The sequence below is a fragment of the Malurus melanocephalus genome, unplaced genomic scaffold (assembly GCF_030028575.1).
Source record: "Malurus melanocephalus ecotype Western Australia unplaced genomic scaffold, MMel_1.1 scaffold_329, whole genome shotgun sequence".
Taxonomy (NCBI): Eukaryota; Metazoa; Chordata; class Aves; order Passeriformes; family Maluridae; genus Malurus; species Malurus melanocephalus.
In genome coordinates this window covers 818557-836794 of record NW_026623561.1, presented here as the reverse complement: position 1 = coordinate 836794, position 18238 = coordinate 818557, and the positions used below count along the sequence as shown (strand labels likewise).

The 18238-nt window shown below is 39.9% G+C and overlaps 3 protein-coding genes across 5 annotated transcripts in view; 1 reads left to right on the top strand and 2 right to left on the bottom strand.

Annotated features, from left to right (window-relative positions):
• The window catches only part of LOC130580400 (probable 2-ketogluconate reductase), a 7869-nt gene extending 4165 nt beyond the window's left edge, over window positions 1–3704 (bottom strand). Inside the window, exons 1-3 of one of the 3 annotated variants that reach the window (XM_057377868.1) lie at window positions 3622–3704; window positions 2466–2847; window positions 855–1026 (exon numbers count right to left, since the gene is read on the bottom strand). In XM_057377868.1, coding sequence (XP_057233851.1) covers window positions 855–1026; window positions 2466–2844 — 551 coding nt within the window. In that variant the 5' untranslated portion in view covers window positions 2845–2847; window positions 3622–3704. The other 2 variants (XM_057377866.1, XM_057377867.1) reach the window with 2 other exon arrangements.
• A 24-nt stretch (window positions 3705–3728) lies between these two features.
• TXNL4A (thioredoxin like 4A) lies at window positions 3729–11971 on the top strand. Its single transcript, XM_057377863.1, has 4 exons — window positions 3729–3794; window positions 3927–4100; window positions 10563–10666; window positions 11333–11971. The coding sequence occupies exons 2-4, from the start codon at window positions 3948–3950 to the stop codon at window positions 11502–11504; spliced, it is 429 nt and encodes a 142-aa protein (XP_057233846.1). The 5' UTR covers window positions 3729–3794; window positions 3927–3947; the 3' UTR covers window positions 11505–11971.
• Window positions 11972–12082: 111 nt separating this feature from the next.
• Window positions 12083–16460, bottom strand: HSBP1L1 (heat shock factor binding protein 1 like 1). Its single transcript, XM_057377864.1, has 3 exons — window positions 16356–16460; window positions 16183–16249; window positions 12083–15276 (listed from the first exon to the last, which is right to left on the bottom strand). Exons 1-3 carry the CDS (start codon window positions 16398–16400, stop codon window positions 15164–15166), a joined length of 225 nt encoding a protein of 74 aa, XP_057233847.1. The 5' UTR covers window positions 16401–16460; the 3' UTR covers window positions 12083–15163.
• Between the last annotated feature and the right edge of the window lie 1778 nt (window positions 16461–18238).

Below are 18238 nucleotides of genomic sequence, written 5' to 3'. Positions count from 1 at the left end.
TGAACTGACCAACCCCACACCCTGAACTGACCAACCCCACACCCTGTTCACCCCCCCTGCTTTGCACTGTCAGTGGGAGGGAGTGGGGAGAAGATCGGTGTCTTTGAGGATTTTATTTCTCATTTTCCTCCTCTGATTTCCTTAGTAGCAAATTCACTTTGTAAGTTAAGCGGAGCCTGTTTTGTCAAAGTGTTTCCTTCTTGTTCCTTATCTCAACTCATGAACCCTTTTGCTAATTTTTTTTCCCTTCRCTCTTCTCTGCCCAGTGGTGCTGGGGAAGGGCAAGTGAGCAGGTGTTGTGAGTGCCTGGCTTTCGGCCAGCATTCTAAACCACAATCACAGGTTAGGAGGGGCTAGAAATAAAGGGTGGAATCCAGTGAAATACTTGCTAAAATTCCTACTGGCTTGAGAAGAAACAAGGTTTTTCTCAAGAACAGCTCTCAATCATATTGTGCCAAGTACATGCTTCCTAGTTTTCTAGACACTGAGTTTCAACAAYATTCCTCCTGAACTTCAAAATGGGGYAAAAATAATCAAAARMTAGAYTTMTGTGTCACTAYAGTATGGTATGATAAGAATAAAARAAGTTTAAGCTTGATTTCTATTTTTCTGCAGAAAACCTTAAAATTTGTAATATAAAAACTAAGTTAGGTTTCCAAGATTTAATTACCAAGTAACTCTTTACAGGATTGATTTAAGGCATCCATCTTTTTTTTTGTTTGTTTTTAATGTGATTTAATCTTGTCCCTATTCTCTAATTTCTTGCTATATTTATGACATGATTCCTTGAAAAGAAAATACTGACTATCTAGAAGAGAGTTTGTGCTGCAATTAGGGTCTAAATATATATTTACCTCTGTGTCCTGTTATGGTACAAAATGTTCATTTCAAATGCTTTAGCTCTCAGAGCAATCTTATATCCAATGCGGCCCATACCAATGATCCCCAGAGTAGCTCCAGCAATTTTAACTCCCAGAATATCAGCTTCACAGTACTCCATACTTGGAGAWATTGAAATGTTATGGACTGCAAGAAAAACACATAAATGTTAGAAATGAATGGGGTCCAACATGGAGGAACAAGGAAAGAGTCTGTACTCGTAGCGCTACTATAGCACACTTCTAATGTTTACAAACGCATATCCTAATATCCTAGGCTAGTCCCTAATGCATCATCTGTCCCTGCTACATATATATATATGATATTCCCATTTATACTCATCATACTACAAAGGGCCTTTTAATGTAATCTTTCAAAAAATCTTTTTACTGGTTTAGACTCATGAAAATATTGCCCTCTTGCTTGTCAACAAACAAAATAATTATTGCCAATAACAATGCAGGGTTTGGAAACGTCACGTGCAGAATAACACCAGATATTGGRTTTCCTCTTCAATCTGCCACTCTCCTTGGAAAGAAAAGTATGACTTCTTTAAAAATCACAAATTGGCAATTTCCATAATTATCTGTTAAAGCTGCACAATTCTGTATAATWCTACAGTACATAATTAATACATAAAATATACTTATATACACAGAGTCAGCACTGCTGGCAAGGTGACAGACTTCTGATATTTCAGTCTTCTGATACTGCCAGCTTTTCTAAAACACAAGAAGAATTTCGTGAAAGGATAAAAAAATGTCTCAAGAAAAAAATCAGTCATGCCAGGACAGAGCTATCAGAAACGTCACCCAGGGATAGTTTATGTAAATGGGAACAAGAAATTACACCCTCTTTTAATGTCTCCTTTTTGTTAGGTAGAAACAGAGAGACACAAGYCCTGTTTGAGTTTCTATGAATCCTGTGGTACATATGGCATGTCAAAGTCAGGTAAAYATAATAGGATAAATCTGAAGGATTTTTTCCTGAAGGAGGAGACATTCTAACCAAGCCAAAGTCAATTTGGCAAAAGAGCAAGAAAAAATTGTTGAAGAAACTAGAAAGGTGCTATTAACAAAAACTGGAACAGGCTGCTTTATTACTCTCTAATGGCCCTTAAAAGCTCCAATTCTGCCCCAATCCATTTTGTCTCCAAGAATATGCCCATGCCTCAATTAGCCTTGTGGATCCCTTCCAACTCARGATCTTCCATGATTCTATATACCCTTGTTCTGCCCCACTGTTGTCTCCCACACTAATTTCTTCTACTAGCCTGTGACTGCAGTAATCAAGTGATCTTTGGCATCCCCTGATTTTGGTCACAGTACTGTAATGCCATCCCATTTTATTTATACTTRGTTGAAATACATGTTATGTATGTCTGTGTATAATGCAATAATTTAAGTATACTTATTATACCTAAAATATATCAAAACACCTATTATTCTATTTGCCAAGCCAACATATTTAGATTTTCACATTATATGTAAAACTGTGTCCACTACAGGTAACTCTAAGAAAAGTCRAATTAATGGCAGGTAACTCTTATATGATTTTTAGAAGCTGCAAAAGAATTGAGATGTTACCTTCCACYAGTCTTCTAGCAGATGCTAGCATCAAAGCCATCCCAGCATCTGCTGTGCTGGTGGAGACAGCCCGTGGAGCATTAGCCATCTTCACACCAAAGCTAGCTATAAGCTTCAAATCCAGGTGATCCATCCCCACTCCCGAATTCGCAATCACTTTCAAGTTTGGCAGGCTCTGGAGGAGCTCTTTGTCGAYGGCTGGTTTGTGCCACCACAAATAGATCGCTTGGATCTTTTGACCAACATTCTTTCTGTTTTCAAGAAATTCTTTCATGGTGATGAGTTGGAAATGTTTCTTCAGGAATGGCACATGGCTATGYAGTATTCCATTTATGCCACCAATATCATTTACCAAAAGCCAAGGTAGTTCTCCTTCCATGATCTGCACAAAGAAGTAAGGCACAAAGTGTCAGAAGAAAGACATACTGTTATTTCCAGACATTTTAAAGAATAAACACTGTCATGTCCTATTTCATGATATTTAGGAGAAGAGATCCTGTAAATCATAGGAAGGTAAGCAAACCAAGACAAGCAAGCAGCTCTTTTAAACACACTTCCAATTACACTTATAAACACAGATGTCCACACACACATACAGAGATATTTACATAATCAGTCTGAAAAAGTTCTGTCCTTCGTGATCTGTAGCATTTCATATTACTGCCACCATGATCAAAATACAACACTTACATGTCATCAATTACTTTTCTTTCAGATCATGAATAGTCTKCAGTAAACAGTGCAATAAATCTCCTTCGCCACCCTGAAATCACAAATTAACCTGCCTAAGCAGTTTAGAAAAATGTTTGACCAAAYCTACTTTATCAAAATAAATTGCACAGCTTCATCATGAACTTTGAGTTACCAGGTTAATTTTTAAACGCTTCACTGCAGAGATTTTATAGCCTCCTGTCCTGAAGATACCCCAGTGACTGCAGAGCTTTCTCCTGAGCCTACGGGGGTGCAGGGAGTGTATGACCTTCACAGAGTAGTCATAGCACAGAGTCGGACATCTGGGCTCTCATGACCTTTATTTCGTCCTCCCCTTGCTACCCGGCAGCACCGATCCCCAGGCACGGCTCCCCATCCCACATGCGAGGGGTGACAGCGGTGGCCCCGGCCGGCGGCACCAGGTGCCCGCCCCGTTTGTTCGCACCCGCGTTTCCCGTTCGGCGAGGCGCTCTCCCGCCGGGACCCGGGAAYGTCCCGAACTCCCGCCCCGCGCCCTGCCGGAAGCGCGTGTCCCTGCGCGCGCATGCGCGTGCCCGCCCTTCCGCTTCCCGCCCGTCCGCCGCCGCCGCGCGTCTCTGAGGGAAGGAGAGCTGCAGGGTGCGCTGGGGACGGGCCGGCCGGGGGAGGCTCGGGGCTGGAGCCCGGTGCCCGCCGGCRTTCCGGGAGGGCTCGGGGAGGGGGCGGGCGGGGTGCGGTGTCAGCTCCAGCGGCATCCCTGTCGCCCCGCAGGCTCGCCAGCCGCCCGCCAGGATGTCGTACATGCTCCCGCACTTACACAATGGATGGCAGGTGGACCAGGCCATCCTGTCGGAGGAGGACCGGGTCGTGGTCATCCGCTTCGGGCACGACTGGGACCCGACGTGCATGAAGATGGATGAGGTCCTGTACAGCATCGCCGAGAAGGTAAACAGGAACTTTTCGCTCACTGTGCGCTCAGTGTTGCCCGGTGCAGGGTACCACTCGGGTTCTGGAGATGTATTCCAGCTTTACGAGGCAGCGGGAAAGCTGCGTGGTTTGCTTTCACCGCTGTCTCCTAAAGTCACCGACTGCCCTGATGGTTGCAGTATTCTGGGGGTGAAAAGAGCATCGCAGGGGTTCAGAAGTCGAGGTTGCTGCCTGTTAATAACCCATCACTGAATGAACATCGACATGCAGGCAGAAACAATGCTTGGTGGTAGGGCTATTGCAGCCCCAGGTAATGCAGCCCTCTCACTTTACAACGGAAATGTGTAGTACCCTCGGGTTTCCATCTGAATAACTCGTAAAGTTATTTACATTTTGGCTCTTTAAAAGTGTGAGTCGCTAAAATGTGCGGGATGGTGTTGATTAATTTGTCGTTATTATTGTGATTTATCAGTGATATTAATCTCGTTAATCTGTTAATGATGTTATCCGTGAGACCAGTAGCGTTCCACTGAGTTACATGGACTGAATTAAATTTTAAAAGMCAAACTTTAAAGCTGTTTTCAGATGGAAACTGAGTGATTACCAACAKCTTGCTTAAGAAAGATACATATGGAAGAAAAATTAGACTGTTAAAATACACTATCAGCTATAATTTACCTTTTCATATATTTGCTAAAGGTTTTGTGTAGTGAGAGATGTAGGATACTGACAGCTCTTCAGCTGAACCCCATGAAGCAAGAGRCAAAAACAGCTGGATCAGAAATGGTAACTTGAATAGGAAAAGGTGCCAGCTGTCACAGAAATCACGGAATGGTTTGGGTTGGAAGGGACCTTARAGATTATCTCATTCYAACTCTCTTGTGCTGTGTGTTTCACGAGACCAGATTGTTCAGGGCCCCATCAACTTGGCCTTGAACTCTGCCAGGGATGGGGCATCCACAAATTTGCTGCCTTCATATAAAATTCTGTGCATGCTACATAGCTTGACRTGGAATTGTTTTTGTGGTGTAGTCCTTTGTCTTCTAAAGTTTTTTTAAATTAACTTGTGTCTTGAAAATCCCCACAATGAAAGATCTATACCCAAAGCCAAGYGTTAAGACGTATTAGAGTGCAGTAAGGACTTGTGATATGTTTTAATTCAGTCATTTTGTGTTCAACCTGGTGTGTGTCTTCTGCTCAGATTATGTTAGTGTGGACTTGTGRCAGGATGCTTGCAATTGGGCAGGCCTGCTGGCAGCTAGGGGTGATTGGGGAAAGAAAGAACAAAGTAACTTCTTATTTAAAAATCTCCCTCTGCAGAAATGGCAAATTAAAGGGGGAGATCCTACCTCATCCTCTTGCTTACAAGCCATGTTTGGATCTCTGCTGTTTTAAAGAGTGAGTAAAAGTTCCAATTGTACAGGTGTTTTTACTAGAGAATGACAMAGAATGTTAACATGCTGTAATTGTAGGTTACATTTGAAAATAATGAGACCATATTTTACATTTGTTACCATGGTGGAATATTCTTTTAGACCGCAGCATGTTTTTGGGTAGCAGAAATATTAATCTGTACTTTATGATAGGAAAGCAGAGGTTTTTTCGTTTGAATCCTTTCAGGGAAAAAGAAACTAGAATGCTGTATGAAATTACAAACTAGATTATTTTCAGTGAAATGTACTCCACTTGCAGTTGACTGGGTTTTTTACCCCAGTGTTTCATGAAAAACAAGTAAGGTTTCACTGAATGTCAAAACAAATCATGACTGTAGGATGTTAGATTTTTTCCTTTGTCAGGGTTTCAATCAAACATTGAATTAAAACAAGAATTGAGTTTCACAAATTTCGTCTTAAATACGTTTTTTAGAAATATATTTTTTTCTTATGTTTGAAGGAAACTTATAAAAACCTATGCCCTGAAATACAGGGATTGGTTTGCTAAAATAATGATTTGTTTAAGAAATGGTTTCTCTACAAGTAAATTTCTCTATAAAGYAAAACCGAATAAAGTAAATTAGGTAACTGTTGTATTGGATCAGTGTGGGTTTAGGGGGTATTGTTCATATGTTGTGCATTTATTCAACCATAATCAGAAGTGTGAATAGCTGTGGCTTTTCTTCACACATTGGTAGTGCTTCTGCATTTCTGCTAAGATTACATGAAAAGTGAGAGAGGAAAAGAAGGTGGGGCAGGGAAAGAGGTAGCTATAAAAAAAAAGCATATGGGTATTTTAGCTACTGGTGTTTGTAATTAAAAATTGAGCAAAGTTAATCCATTTACTGATGTCTGTAGGTTTCAAAATTATTAGCTTTAAGTGTTGCTGCAGTATAATGTCTTTCTCTTTTCCCAGAAATTTATCACCCAAACTTACAGCATGTCTAGAAAAAAAAAAAATACATATTGCCAGTCCAGACTTTCAAGGTTGTACTTGGTCTGTTAAGCTCAGTAATGCAAGTCTGCCAGCCACCTTCAACTTGAGTGATTTTTTGCAAAAGCTGGTTTCAGTTCCTGTATTTTTTTCCTGTGAGTCTTCTTGTCCAGAAAAAAAAAAAACATTGTCTAGAAACTGGTTAGGAAGATGAGAAGATGTTTCCTACATCTGTTTCCACACACAAAGCTTGTGATCTTCATGGAGATAGGATATAGAATCTTTATATGATGTTGAAATTCCTATAGATTCCTCTGCTTTATAGTCTTGAGCCAGTCAGTTTAAAGATTTCAGAGTCCACAGGGAGATGCAGTTTTGTGAAGTATTAAAATAGCCTGTAACTATGGCCAGGTAGTAATGCACTTCTGGGTTTTCTGCATGTGTGTTCAGCAGCGTAGACTGATTAGACTGATTTATGAAGCTAACATCCTTGGGGAGAAGGGGGAAACAACCAACAAAATTGAAGCCCAACCTRTGAGAGCAAGTAATGAAATTTGGAATCCATACTGCTGTTTGACCTCAGTTTCCTACTCTACCATTCCCCATGAACAGCAGTTCCAAAGGCCTGGTAAGGCAGAGAAAGTTTTGAATTGAAAGACAGATAAAGGAAGTCAGGAGCGTCAGAAATAGTTAATATCCGTTTCTGAAAATGCTTTTATGTTCAGTTTTTGCACAAGTGAGGTGCTGTCCAAAAGGAGGTCTCTCACTAGAGTTTTGATTTTATKTTTCTTCAGAAAGCAGTTAACTTACTGCAATAAATTAACTGTATTTAGTGTATGTTATGAGGTTAAGCACTTTCAGAATAAACTTGTGTTATTATGTGTTTGACTTCCAAAATACCACAAGGGTTTTTTCTTCCTACTTACTAATTCTTTTCATTTTACTGTCTCTCCAGTAATATTTTGGTTTATATTAACAACCTCAGTATAGTCTCCCTTGTTGCAACTGCTTGTATTCAGTGTGCTTTACTTGCTCAGAGTTTTATTTTATTCTTGAGGTCTCCATACTGTTTTCTCAATTATACCTCACAAGTCAGGGAGAAAACTTGTTAGCAACCACTGCCTTGACAGGATAGCAAAGCTTGTTTTGTACAGGAATGTGGGTTTTGAACCGACAGCTGTGTCTGAGCAATTGATTCATATCCCAACAGGGGGAGCTCAACCTTAGGTTTGTCTCCACAAAACATGCGCATCCATGCAGTCTGGATCATAAATACTCCAATTCCTTTTGTGTAAATCAAAGCCTAAGCTAAAGCTTTTTGAATTGGAGCTGGCTCAGATGCTGCTCTGTACTGCTGCTGTCTTGGTTCCAATATTGTGTCTGAGACAGGAACTGCTGCTTCAGGCTGTAAGATGGGTCAATACTGTGCAAAAAGAGACATTTGAGTGATTCTGCAGGGCTTGTCTCGTGTTGAAATAAAATGTCTCTTGGTGACAAGCTTGCCCAGCCTGGCACAGCCCCTAAACATTAAATAGGCCACTGCAGTTCTGCTGCATCACCCTCTCCATGTGTTTATCTAGTCCATCCTTAGGCTTGAATCCCAACCTCCTGCTGCTATCCTTGGCAGCCAGCGTGCAAACTCAACAAAGCATACCCTCATTCAGTGTGCTTGCAGGCTAACTCATTTTGGAGTGGTGATCTTGCCAGATTTGAAATAGGAAAGCGAGGGGTAGAGAATAGATCCACTTTTAAAGTTTTGAATTCAAATTTGAGCCTTGAGGTCTGCTTTAGATTTTACGTGATCTTTTTAGCAGGTGATTGTCATCAGTTTCACTTCTATAAAAGTAGGTCGGAAAGAAAGAAGATTTAATTAATGTCTTGGGTACTTGGATTATAGTGAGGACTTGCACATATGCTGTGCAAAGGTGATTTGAGTGACCCAGTCCTTTTTAGTAAGATTTATATAACAAATTAAGATTTATATAGTCTGTTTCTCTGGTATGAAATCCTAGGCTGTTGATGATCACTGCTAGTGACAAGCATTTCTGGTTCTGCAACAGCTCAAGTAAATAATATAATGTCAAACTAACTTTAAAAGGTTTTTTGTTCCAGTACTATCTGGAGAACAGAGTTCTTGGAAGTAAAATTTTGGTTTAGAAGTGCTTTTGTAATGGCATTCTGGTGCAACATGTAAATCTCCTTGGACTAGTCTTTCACCAAACAAAGCAGGTCCCAAGAATGTTTTATTAATGCTAGGTTTACATTAAAACAATTTTCCAAGCTCCAAATCAAGTAACTGTTTAAAGATTGTGTCCTCTGTCAAAGTTGCTGAATGTGTTGTAGAAATTTCCCCACATGGTRAAGGTGTGCTGATGATGCTAGAAATACCAGCAGGGTGGAAGAAGTAATAATAGGCTAAAATGCAAATAGCTCTTTATGTATTTTGTTTTCTAAAAAAAAGTACCAAAACCCCCATAACTGTCTTTTGCCTGCCAGGGTTCACCATGGAGTAACTTCAGTCACTTCTTGGCTAAATTGTGTTGACTCTGAGCATCCCATTACGCTTCTTAAAAGTCCTAAATATAAAATTGAAATGGGTGTGAAGGATCCCTTCAGAGAGTTTGATATTATGACTAATTTGAGTTTACAAGGCTTTGCCTCTTGCCTGATTTAGAGCAGAGCTTAAATGGGATGTTTTCATTAGATTATTGACTGAATGTAGGACTATAACTGGCTCCATAAAAGCACAGTAAAAACTTCAAATGCTGTTTTGCTCCAGAAGAGATTTTACTTTCTTCACTAGTAATACTTACTCACATCCTTTTAGTGTGATTATTTTTTATAGTTTTGAAAATGTCTTGAAGCAGAAGTCCATAAAAATTGTTTTACTCTGCTCTTCTGGTTTTTTTTTTTTTAAACAAAGATCTCCATGCTTTCTTCAGTTAAAGTACTTGCTAGGATATCTAAGTACAGGATACAGACTATATCATATTTTTCTCATACAAACTGATCCTGCTCTGTGAATTAAAATAAAAAATTGTTCCACCAGGCAGATATTTTGCTCATCATAGCACTTCCTGACTTTTGATAGCAAAATTAACAAGTGGAAAGTACTGTCATGAACAGTAAGTTTGCYGTAGATCTTAGACCATGTGCGTTAACCTCAGGCTGGTATTTCAGGGCAGTCAAATTTGAGAGACCAAGACTATGTTAATGTGTATCTAAGGATGGGAAAGCACAATTGTGCACTCAGGGTGTAGTGCATGAGCATTTGCTAATATATCTTACTTAAAGGTTTGTGCAAGTTGAGTGACAGTACTTAGTGTGCATGAGTGTTTTACCTTCTACTGTGCATATATGAGCTACGTTTAGAAACCAAAACTTCCCCTGATTCCACTYAAGGACAAGTATGCCACATCTAGGAAAAAAATATGTGACACAGTTTTCTTGGAAAAATAAAAGCATTAGCTATGACACTGGAGGGGACAAATTCTTGCGCATCTATCTAACTAACTCTGCAGAATGAAAGTTTTACCCAAATTGTCCAGAGAAYAGCTTCTCATCAAAATCTTATTTCGTCAACAATTACACAGTTAAGTTTTAGATTTGCACCTCTCAAAAAAAGCTACCAGTTTTTAAATTGACTTAAAAGCTTCATTTTCATTTAATAAATCTTGTTAGACAAATTGAGTGTTAGAGAGGGGGAAAAGTACTAGACACGAGGGCATTGTAGATCATTAATTTTCTGAAGTCAATGAGCAGCTGATGAGAGAGGCAAAATGTGTCATCTTCACTTGCACAAAGCAGTTATTCTACTTGTTTAGAGCTGTGCATGTCACTGTGAATTCTCAGTTCTGTATAAAGGGCAATTGTTTCTCTGGATGTTGATTGAGCGTAGTATCCCGCTGATATTGGATGTGAAATGAGCTTCTTCACTATATTTAAAAATATTTTCCATGTTAATTGGTTGTTGTGGTTAAAAACAAAAGTAAGGCTGTTTACTGTGATTTTATGTCTTAATAATTTGGAAAATAAAAGTTAAAATAATGAAAGCTTATGTCTTTTAATTGGTAATATGTATTGCGTTTGTATTTCCTGTTTTCTTCTGTTCAGGTTAAAAACTTTGCTGTTATTTATCTTGTGGACATCACTGAAGTACCAGACTTCAACAAGATGTACGAGTTGTACGATCCCTGTACCGTCATGTTTTTCTTCAGGTACGTGAAGGTTCTCGAATGCAACTCMTTTAAACTTTCTGTTTGTCAGATACAGCATCACAGCAGATCATTTCCAAATGYGTAGTAGCACACTGATGCCTATGTTTTCATTGCTCTATAAAAGAGTAAACTGATTAAATAGGAAAATGGCTTGTTTTCCAATTAGCCCAGTAACAGTGATAGTGAAAACTGGGTTTATTATCCATTGTTCTTAGTTTTAAATCTCAAACTCCCTGTAGAGAATACTGTATTAATGCAGCACTCAAGGTTGTCAAACTTGCTTTAAAGATAAATGAAAATTAAGGGKTTTTTTTAATTAAGGTTTCTACGTTGATGAGATCAAACCTTCTACTGCCATTCATGGAAGTSTCTCTGGAGACAGTAGTGGGAAAGAAATGCAAACAATGAGGAATATGCTGAAGGATAATTGCACTGAGCAGCCGTCTTGGAGACATGTTTGGAATCCTTATTCTTGCTTTAAAAATTGGCAGTAAAATGTCAGCGTGAGTGAGAGGAGTGGATACTCCTCTCTTGATGCTTGTTTTGCAAGCCTGTTTATGTTATAAGGACTTCTTTTGATCCTACAAAGCACTTTTGGGGAAAAGGAAGTTTCTTTCTGAATTATAGTACCATATTAACTTCTTTTTTTGTTCTTTGTCTTTAAAGGAACAAACACATCATGATTGATTTAGGTACAGGTAATAACAACAAGATCAACTGGGCAATGGAAGATAAACAGGAGATGATTGACATTATAGAAACTGTTTATAGAGGAGCCCGCAAAGGTCGAGGTTTGGTGGTATCACCGAAAGATTATTCCACTAAATACAGATACTGATGTTTCTTTGGGCTGCCTTTTTTCCTAACCCTGTGTTCACTTAAATTTATTTCTGTGTGTGTACATATATGTATATTAAAAGAAAAAAAAAAAAAAAACAACCTATAAATCCTTGAATTTTGAGCCTATTTTGAATTATTTAAAATATTTGAATTCCATTTGAAAAGTAGAAGACTCAAAGCCCGGAACTGTCTTGTACTATTTTATCTGAATTTTGATGTTTTGTTTTTTACAGACTTTATCCTTTGTTGTCCTTTTGGTATTATGTATTTTTGTACACAGCCTGTTTGCAGAAAAACATTTCAACTGGTTTGGTTTGCTTTTGTTACACAAATATGTGGGAAAACTATACTATAGCGTTTTTAAAAGAATAAAGTGAGTTCCACTTATTCACCTTAATTTTTTTCATCTAATTAAATTTCAGTATGAAAACAGGTGTAATTGCATTCAAATCCATAATGTTGAAGGTGAAAACTTAATACTTTTGTGAGGATTCTTTGTGTATCATATTAAGTCTCCACTAAAAATGTGAATAAAACAAGGTGCATTTATTATTTATATTAATATAATAAGTATTATACATAATATATATTATAATAAATACTACTTATTAATATTTAGCAAAGCTCACAGAAAACATCTCCCATCACTTTGCTCACCACCACACCTCCATCAGCTTAATGGACTTGTGATGCCAGACTCCTTTTCCGTGTGGTAGTGCGCTCAGGAGGCACTTTGAAGCACTTGGTGGATTTTGCAGTGCCAAAGCATATTTGCATTCTGGGGCTGGCTGCAGTCAGCAGCCGAAGAAACTGCAAGCCGTACTGTCACTTGACCTCCAGATTGTCTCATGGTATATCAAAATGTCTCGCAGGAGACTTGGGAGACTTGGATTGGATTCCACTGTGGCATAGCTTTTGAAATTTCCATTTGCATTTCTCACAACTTTTATGGTAACTGAGTTGGTGTGTGTGTACGGGGGTTTGATTTTTAAAAGGATACATGCAAATTTACAGGATTAATTAAAACCTAGCCAGGCTAGCTCCTTTCTCCAGAAAGATGAAATCCAGTTTGTCACAAGACTAAGAATATACTTCCAAGTTTGTTTTAGAGGATTTGGAAAGCATCGAGGAAGTAAAACAAAAGGCTCTCAATTTCTGCTGAAGTTGATCTGGTTGACAGTGGTTATCAATTTTGGAATAGTTTTTGTTGGAAGGGACCACCAGCCTCCCAGTCATAGTAGGTGGCACATGGTCAGGTTGCCCAGGATTGTGTCCAGTGTAGAGTTACTTGGTTGGACTAGATCATCTTCACGGTGTCTTCCAACCTTGATGATTCTGCGTTCTCTAAGGATGGAGATTCCTCAGCCTTTYTGAAACTCCTGTTACCTGTTTGAGCACCTGCACAGTTGGGAAAGGTGTTCCTGGCATCTAGCTGAAATTTTCTGTTTCAGCTTGTAATTCAGTTTCAGTAATTGTGTACAACACCTTCAATCAGTGTGTGTTCCATGGGCTAGTGGCTGGCAGCAAGAAGCCTTTTAAGGCTGAACATCGTCTTAAGGGTGAACTAACAATCCCCCACAAACCCTTTTATCCCCCGTACTCCACTATATTTTGGTGGCTCTGTTTTATCTCTGTCACACCACTGCATCTCTTGAAATGCGAAGCTCCCAAATTACTACAGTATTGTGGGTGTGGTGTCCCAGCAGGGTGAACGGAGGGGAATGACTTGCTGGCCTACTTGTGCCAATGCTGCCCAGTGAGTTGCTTGCAAGTCTACACTGGCATAGACTTGATTTCTTGATATTAATGAAGGCTGGAATAGAAGCATTTATTTCTCCCTCATTAGCTGAGGTATTCTGTTTACCTGGCAATGCTTCAGTTTCTGCATTTATGATAAGAGGTTCCCATTAGATTTCAAACTAAACCTTTCCTGTAAAAAGTGCCAATGTTTTGTACAACCACCTTAAAGTTAGTGCAGATGTCCAGTTTTCTGACTACCAATTTCTTCTTTGGGACACGTTTGGTAACTAGAATTCCTCATYTATCTCCAGGTCTTTAAAATAAACACCTTTCATCAAAACAGCTAACACTGAAGAACTGAAATTGTTACAATAKAAATACCTGGGTGATGTTATCACTYTGGTGTGTATAGCTTTGGGTGGCGTTGTGAAAAGATCAACAATAGAGCAGTTGCAGTCTGAAAATACTGCAATATTTTTTAGTACAGAATGGTTTGGTTCATGTTATTTGACATCTGATGTTTTGCAAGGCACCTTTGTAGTATCATCAAAAAGGTGCATTTTGTGATGTAAAACATTTCAAGAACTAACAAAATGGCACAAACAAAAGTTTTGTCATAGAAGGATCTTGTTATTGTAAGAACATTCAAGCTAAAAAGGCAACGTATCTTACTGTTTTAATATTAAATACATTTTCATACATTGAAAAAATCTGTGATTGGGTAAGTTCGCCATACAGGATATTGTTTTCTTCCCAAAATAGTGGCTTTACCTTCTCTGAAGCTAACAGGTCTTTCTCAGCTTTGGGAAACAGTTCCCCACTTAAATGAATAAACCCAGCTTTCTACTTTTCTCCTGGGGCAACAGTTTAAAAKTTTTTTTCAAGACTCTGTCATGACATGATGCAAACATGTTTGTTTTCCCTTAACATTTTTTGTCAATGTGACACTTGATCAGAGTCAGTGCAGTGTTCTGCCTTTAATCTTTCTTGAACACCTTATTTTAGTGCTGCAAAGATACAGTGAATAAGTAGGTTAGTGATTTATTAATGAATGTAATTCAGCATAGAGATAGGAAGATCTCTGTACCGTTAAAAACATCTTTGTGGATTGTCTTTCTGTATTTCTGAGAACTACTGCATAGCTTATGCAAAAATCATCAGAATGAATAGATAGCTAAATTAGTTCAGAATATTTACAGACACTCCTGTCTTTCACTGGTTAAGGAGTTTCAGTGACAATAGTTGATATGTCTCCATTTGAATCAAGAAAGTGTCAACAACAGGATGACAACATCACTTGCATCCACAGAACACGGAAGCAGTGCTGCCTCTAAATACTAAGAACGTGGAGTCAGCCATCCAGGGAAGGGTGTGGCATTTGAAACAGACTGATAAAAAATCCAGCAYACAATCCTGAAATGCAGTGTGTTTTTATATTATAAAGTGATTGATTATAATTTCGTGCTGTGATTGGGGTGAGTGCATGTGAGAGGTGTGCTCTGAGTCACACTGGGAAGCTGTAGCAGGTTTAAAAGCCGATGTACATAAATTTATAGCAATGAGGATCCTCAGCTAGGTCAGCATACCTGAGGGACAGGAATGGTGGGCAGAAGCACTTTAAGCCACACGCATTTCATTAGGAATGGTGGAATGTGCCTCAGTTTACATACTTGGGATGAGTTAGCACTGCCCTTTGTATATGGCACTCAACTGGAACAGAGGCAGCAAGATACAGGTTTTCTTTTGTAAAAGTGGTCACATTCTTTGGTTCTTGGCAAAAAACAAATCCTAGGTAATTTTAAATAACACTTTCACATCCAAGAAAATGCAGGGACAATAAGTATGTAAACACCATTTTAATGCAAGTTGCTGCCCATCACTCAAAACTAAATGGAAATACAWAAAATACATCAAAACTTAAGTAATGGTCTTTACTCTCAACTCTTCATYGCTATTTTCTACCCCAGCCTCTGTCATCAGGTCAGCAACACGTTTCTCAAGGTCACTGATGCGCTCGCCCATTTCTTCCAGTAAAAAGTTAAAGATAACTTACTTATAAATAAGAATGCTATAATTTTACTGGTTTTCTGTAACAAGAAGCAGATTTTCCCCACACATTCACATTTAATGCAAKATGAAGCATGCACAAGGTGGTACTGTTAGAACACAATCGCACATTCCCTTGTGACAGCTAAAAGTATCAAAAGCCTTTACGAACACCCATGAGTGAACTGCAGTATTTTATGTCTAAGACAATGTTTTTTTTCTGAGGACCTRTTTTAGGTGATACCATATAGTTAACCTACACAACCAGAATATGAGTGCCACTAAAGCATTATTTAGGAAGCAGCTGTTTCTTGAAAGGTCAAGTTTCTGAAAAAATGGAAAATGCAATAATGCTTCAGAAAGCAGATGTAGTTTCTCTAAGTACATGAAAGGAAGTGCAAGAAAGCTCAGACCCCCTTCAGGTCTTATCTTCTCTTTTTGAGGGCTCACCCTGTCATACTCAGGAAGCCAAGAGCTGCTTTTAAACCAGAAAYAGTGGCGGATTTGAGCTGCATTTTTGAAGACGGATGCTTTTTTAAATGCACCTTCAGAATCTTTACAAATAATTTGATGCTTATTTTACTTGAAAGCCAGAATTGCTGSACACAAACTACCTTGCTACGTGCACTAAAACATTTTTTAGGATTTTCTTTTTAGAAAAAAGGATATAAAACCAAGGTAGCTGGGGAAGGGGGGGAAGTCAGGTGTCCTTACATCGTGAGTGTTTAGCCACGTCACTCGTCATACGCTAATTGGATGTTTAAGAAAGAAGCCCATCCCGCTGTTAGAAGGAAAGACCCCGCCCGCACCCATCAGCGCGCAGGGGGCCTCAACCGCGCGATCCGCAATCTCTGCGGCGGGGCGGCCACCCCGCGTTCCCAAGAGGATATTGCTCAGCGTTAACTTTTCCGTCAGAGCCTGAAAATTCTCCTGCAGCCGGCAGAGCAGATTCTCCGCCTGTGGGGGAGAAATAAAGCCAGTGGAAGCAGAAGGCAGGCACCCCTCCCGCAGCCGAGGCTCCCAGCCCGGTCCCACTCCCCGCCCCGGAGCCGGCCCCGCTCACCAGCTGCGGCAGCTCCACGGCTCCCGGCGGCTCGGCGGCCGCCATCGGCTCCGGCTGCGGCTCCAGCCCCGACCCTCCCCCCGCCTCCCCGGGCGCGGCGGGGCGGGCAGCGAGCGCACGGCCCCGCCCGCAGCGGCGGGCGGTGGGAGAGGCCCCGCAGCGCTACGGAGAGTCCTTAAATATCAAGTCTTTAGTAATTCTGTACGGCAGTAACTAAATACGGATGTCGAGGTTTGATCTCCAGAGGTCTTACTATTTTTTTTTCTCTAAGGTTTATTTTCTATTCCCCGTGTAATTAGTTTCGTGGGATGGAGTGGTAAAAATACAGTGGCGGTTGAAGTTCTTTGCACTGTAGTGTCGAGCGAGACAACACCAAAGGCGTCAGCAAGAATCGCGYGGTGCCTCTTGCAGCCTTACCAGGATGTAGGTCTTCCCTGGCTTTTGGGCTGCACAGCATAAAAAGCTCCTGGTGCAGCTATTACAGAGGTGTCTTCTTGTTTGTGCAGATGCCCTGGATGCTGGACTGTTGCCTGATGTAAATAAAGAGGTTTTTCAGTTAACCGTGTCTGTGTGGTTGGGAGCATATCACAGTTGGGCAATAAATTAATTTAGTCAATTACTTTATAGATAGGCCAAACATGTGCCTTCATCCACAAGAAATGTCTGAGTTAGGAATGACTTCAGTTGCTGTACTACCACTTAAAATCTTTCTTAATAAACTYAATTGTTTTCCTTCTTGACCTTCCCCACCTCATTTGGGAGGGTGTGCTAATCTCTGAGATGAAATTCTGGCATCAAAGCCAACCTCCCGCATTGCTGCTTGCTTCCCATAATTGTAGCTTCTCTGTACAACCTCATCTTCCCACTCTTGCAGAAGTTGTAGACAGAAAAATCAAGTTTTGCAAAGCTTGAGTGCTCTAGCACTGTTACTGCTCTTGAAAGCTTCTTGATAAAACAACCTGAACAATATTATGCATGCRGATAGGCTTTACTTTTGTATGTAGCCATTAGCTGCAACCACATACCTTTTTTGTTCTGTTGCCTAAGTAATAAGGAACAATTGGTGCTTCTTACCTGTTTATTTGTTAATAATAAATCTTCTTTCCCTCAGGGCTAGGTAGTAGAGCTGTACTATTTTTGCATTTTTACTTCTGATAACAGCCATAGTCTTCCTGATTTTCCCTCCTTCCAGAAGAGCTATAAAAGCTTCCCTCTCACACAGCAGTATTTTCCCCCAGAGGCAGTTGAAATGGCTCTGTCTGCTAACAAAGCCACAAAGTCCTGTTKGTAGTGAAGAGCTTGCAAGTATAAAGAACCAGCTGGAAATACAGAGGAGCAAGCATTATGCAGCCAAACAATTTGCAGGAATTCCATTACACCCTTGTAGTGCCACATTTTAGCAATGGCCAGGTTAGAGTTCAACTGAAAACAAGCATGACTTGATAATGGCTTTCTGTAATTAGCTCCTCATTTTTGTGAGGTAGGTCAGTGTGGTCAGAACAAAAAAATATACTATCCAGCTGGCACAGCAGTGAAGGACAGGTAATTAGAAGTGTGAAAGAGACTGAAGGAACTACTTCACCAYGCATCTCCCCCTTCAATGGTCTGGTTCTTTTACTCTGTGGGCTTTGTAGCTGATGTGAATGGCCATCTTAGGTCAGATCTGGAGCTGAATTAGGCCAATAATGCACAGCTGGGTTTATGAAATAAAAATGGAAKTGTCTTTAAAGCTAAAAGTGGTCATGGAAAAGTTCCAAAGTTTAGAAAGCCTAAGAATAGAARAGACAAATGGCAAGACTAAAGAGACTTTGCTTAACAATGAATTTACTTACAATAAAATCAGCGTGCTTGGGTTTCCTCTGCTGTCCTCTCCATTCTCAGAG